A 3,893-nucleotide genomic window follows, 5' to 3' on the forward strand; every position below is an offset into this window, starting at 1 on the left:
TCCAAGCCCTTGGCCAAGCCAAGGCAATGCAGGTGGGTTGCTGTTCTCCCCAGAGCCATCAGGGTCCATCCAAAACCCAACCAACTCCTGCATGGTGTGGGACTGGGTATGAATAGACACCAGATGGTGGAACAAGTGAATTTGACCTTTTAAATCTGCACTAAAGAGCTGTTTGTTCAGTTTGCTTTCCAGATTTAGTCCCTGCAGTCCTGCTGCTGAAAGAGTTTCTTGGCTGGGTGTAACCCTGAGGATATCCCAGGGAATTTGGGGTAGGGACTGAGAGCTCCCAGGTAAAAACTACTGGGATGGAGAGAAACCTGTAATAGGTTAGGAAAGGATGCGGCAGGATTTGCTCCCTTGGGAATAAGGGATGATCCCACGATAGTGTCCTGTGCTCTGCTGATGGAGCATGAATCGGTTTGTGTTTGTCCCTGCCCATGGCAGGGGGTTGGAATTAGATGATCTTAAGGTCCTTTCCGACCCAAACCATTCTGTGATGCACAGCTCTGGCACAGAGCATCCTTCTAGGATGCGATTTTTAAGAAGGCTTTGTGATATTTTTAGGGAGATTCCCGATGGATTCTCCCCATGCGGTAAACAATTCCCTTGGAGCAACCACTCCTCGGGATCTCGCCTGGGTTTCTTGCCTTGGTGGTGACTTCTCCATGACATTTGTTGCATGCTTTGGGCTGGGACATGAGTCACGTCGTGGAGATGTGGCCAGTCTAAATAAACCCGTCTATTCAGTGCTCCCTGCCCTCGGATAATGAGCCGGGGAGGATTTGGGATACATCCGGCTGAAGCAAAACATCTGTTTGCATGGAGCTGCCAGCGACGGGATCGAGTGTGGCAGAAGGCTCTAAAATAGCCACGAGGGCTCTGGTGCAGCAAAGATGTTATTGCTTATGGGGGGGTTCTCCCTAAAACCCTCCCTTGTTTGCTAAGAAAAGGGCATTTTTGTGCCCAGCAGCCTCGCGGTGGATGCTGCACAGAGCAGGGAACGTGTGTTCTGGGTGCAACCCAATAGTAGAGGGCTTCCAGTTTAAGTAGTGGCGCTGAAGTGAGAGCAGGGGGTGTAATTCGTCTGGGGAGGAGAGGAGCCACTTTCTCTTTCCCAATACTGCATTGTGTAATAGCTGCATTTCTTTCTCCTGACTCCGAGGCTGGGAATGGGTGCCAAGCAGAGGAGGAATCTCGATGCTCTGATAAGATGTTTACATCAGCCTAAACATCACTGGCGCTTTTGACATATTAAGTAACCTCTGGTCGACCCAGTGGCCTGGGAAGGGGATGCTGCTGGGACAAGACTTGGATGGCAAAGGGTTTCAGCCGTGGTTTGTCACTGGGGGTGTTGGGTTCAGGGAGTTTTACGGTGATGCGAGGCAGGTTTTGCACCGGCGAGGTGGGGTGTGTGAGGTAATCCCTGCCCTGGGGCAGTGAGGGCAAGGTTAATGCTTTTGGAATATGCAAGAGCATGAAAATGTGAGGTTTTCCTGAGGGATTGCTGGGTGCAAAGAGTTCACCGTAGGTCAAACAGTGGCTGAGGAATGGGACACAGGGGTGGGTTTGTCCTGCCCGTCCTTCCCACTGGCACAAGGTGTAAAGCATCATGTAGAACTTTCAGTGCCTAAAGGGGCTACAAGAAACATGGAGAGGGGCTGTGGACAAGGGGAATGGCTTTAACCCCATCCCTGGCAGTGCTCAAGGCCAGGTTGGACACAGGGGCTTGGAGCAACCTGCTCTAGTGGAAGGTGTCCCTCCCCATGGCAGGGGGTTGGAGCTGGAGGAGCTTTAAGGTCCCTTCCAGCCCAAACCATTCTATGTATGAAGAAGCAGCACTTAGTCCATCAACCCAGGTGGCTCCCTGGATGTGGTTGGTTGATGAATGAGGTTGTTTCCTCCCACCCTAACCAAGACCAGAGCCCCACAGCAGAGGTTTCACCCAGGCTTTGCCTGCCCCGTTCTTTCCCCACAGAACCACGTCCTGACGCTGATGTCCATGGCAGCTCGCATCTACAAGCACCCCAGCCTGAAGAACTCCATCAGCCTGGTGGTGGTGAAGGTGCTGGTGGTGGATGAGGAGGCAGCAGGGCCGGAGGTGTCCGACAACGGGGGGCTCACCCTGCGCAACTTCTGTAGCTGGCAGCAAAGGTTCAACCCCCCGAGTGACCGGCACCCGGAGCACTATGACACTGCCATCCTGCTGACCAGACAGGTCATCCCTTGGGATGCTTTGGTTGGGGTGGGAAGGGAAGAGGAGGAAGAGGAGGGATCCCCCCTCCAAGCTTGCAGCACTCGTGGGGTGGTTGTCATTGGGTGCAGACCATGTCTGCCTGGAGATGATGGGGTTGCTGAAGGTGGGACACCTTCACCCCTGAGTTATCCCTCTCGCTGCTGCTCCCAAACAGGACTTCTGTGGACAGCAGAGCTGTGACACGCTGGGAGTGGCGGATATCGGCACCATGTGCGACCGCAACAAAAGCTGCTCCGTGATCGAGGATGAAGGTCTGCAAGCAGCTTACACCCTGGCCCATGAACTGGGTAATGCATCTCTTCCCAAAGAGGGCTCTGCCAGGCGGGGATGTAGCACAGCCCAGCACCAGCATCACCCCGCTGGGTACCACCAGCCAAGCGCTGGGGAGCCTCTGGCACCAGCAGAAGCTGGTTTGCACCAGCAAAAGCACTTAGAAGTGCCTGAATTGGTGCAAATTGGTGCTCGGGGGCTCCCAGCACAAGAGGGATGTGGAGCTGTTGGAGTGAGGCCAGAGGAGGCCCCGGAGCTGCTGCGAGGGCTGGAGCAGCTCTGCTCTGGAGCCAGGCTGAGAGAGCTGGGCTGGGGCAGCTCGAGAAGAGAAGGCTCCTGAAGGGGACACCTTAGAGCAGCTCCAGGGCCTAAAGGGGCTCCAGGAATCCTGGAGCTATTGCAGCAATAGGAGCTGCTCGTTATCTTCTAGATGCTCTCAGATGCCCATTCACCTCCTGCAGCAGAGCAGGGGTGGTTTGGGCTGCTGCAGCTCACCACTGCTCTCTGCTCCCCAGGCCACGTTCTCAGCATGCCCCATGATGACTCCAAGACCTGCGAGCGGGTCTTCGGGCCCCTTGGCAAGCACCATATGATGGCCCCTCTTTTCATCCACTTGAACAAGACCCAGCCCTGGTCTCCTTGCAGCGCCATGTACCTCACCGAGTTCCTGGATGGAGGGCACGGTAAGGGCCCCGGTCTCCCCCTTCCCCCACAACAGCCTGTTCCTTAACTGCAGAGGGGTGCCTTAACTGGAGGGTTGTGTGGGGTGAAGAGGAGTCAAATCAGACACTGACAGAGGCTTGATGCCTCTTGAGTGGTCAATGGGAATCTGGACATGCCCCAGAGGGTGCTCTTGCAGCACAGAACCCCCCCCCGGGTGCTGGGCTGCACCCCCAGAGTGTGAGCAGCAGGATGAAGGAGGAGATCCTGCCCCTCTGCTCTCTGAGACCCCACTTGCAGCACTGAAAGCACTTCTGGTGTCCTCAGCATCAGAAGGACATGGAGCTTTTGGAGCAAGTCCAGAGGAAGCCATGAGGATGCTCAACCCAAACTGTTCTATGATTCTATGTGCCCCGCTCGGTGCAACCCATGACATCAGCCCCGATGCATCTCCAGCCTAATTCTTGTGTCTTACCCAGGCGACTGCTTGCTGGATGCCCCAGCAGACCCCCTGTCCCTGCCTGTGGAGCTGCCCGGCCAAGGAGCCCTCTACAGCCTGGACCAGCAGTGCCAGCAGATCTTCGGCAAGGACTTCCAGCACTGCCCCAACACCACGGAGGAGGACATCTGCGCCCAGCTCTGGTGCAGGACCGGCACTGGGGAGCCCCTCTGCCACACCAAGAACGGCAGCTTGCCCTGGGCCGATGGC

The 3,893-nt window shown here is 56.0% G+C and overlaps 1 protein-coding gene across 1 annotated transcript in view; it reads left to right on the forward strand.

The window, feature by feature from the left end:
• Nucleotides 1–1,975: 1,975 nt before the first annotated feature.
• ADAMTS8 (ADAM metallopeptidase with thrombospondin type 1 motif, 8) overlaps nucleotides 1,976–3,893 on the forward strand; it is a gene marked incomplete at its 5' end in the record, with an annotated part of 5,750 nt that continues 3,832 nt past the window's right edge. Inside the window, 4 exons of the mRNA XM_010016163.1 lie at nucleotides 1,976–2,215; nucleotides 2,409–2,541; nucleotides 3,040–3,207; nucleotides 3,664–3,891. Of these exons, the coding sequence (XP_010014465.1) occupies nucleotides 1,976–2,215; nucleotides 2,409–2,541; nucleotides 3,040–3,207; nucleotides 3,664–3,891 (769 nt within the window). The remainder of the gene's footprint in view (nucleotides 2,216–2,408; nucleotides 2,542–3,039; nucleotides 3,208–3,663; nucleotides 3,892–3,893) is intronic.

Source organism: Nestor notabilis, unplaced genomic scaffold (assembly GCF_000696875.1).
Source record: "Nestor notabilis isolate BGI_N333 unplaced genomic scaffold, ASM69687v1 scaffold26476, whole genome shotgun sequence".
NCBI lineage: Eukaryota > Metazoa > Chordata > Aves > Psittaciformes > Psittacidae > Nestor > Nestor notabilis.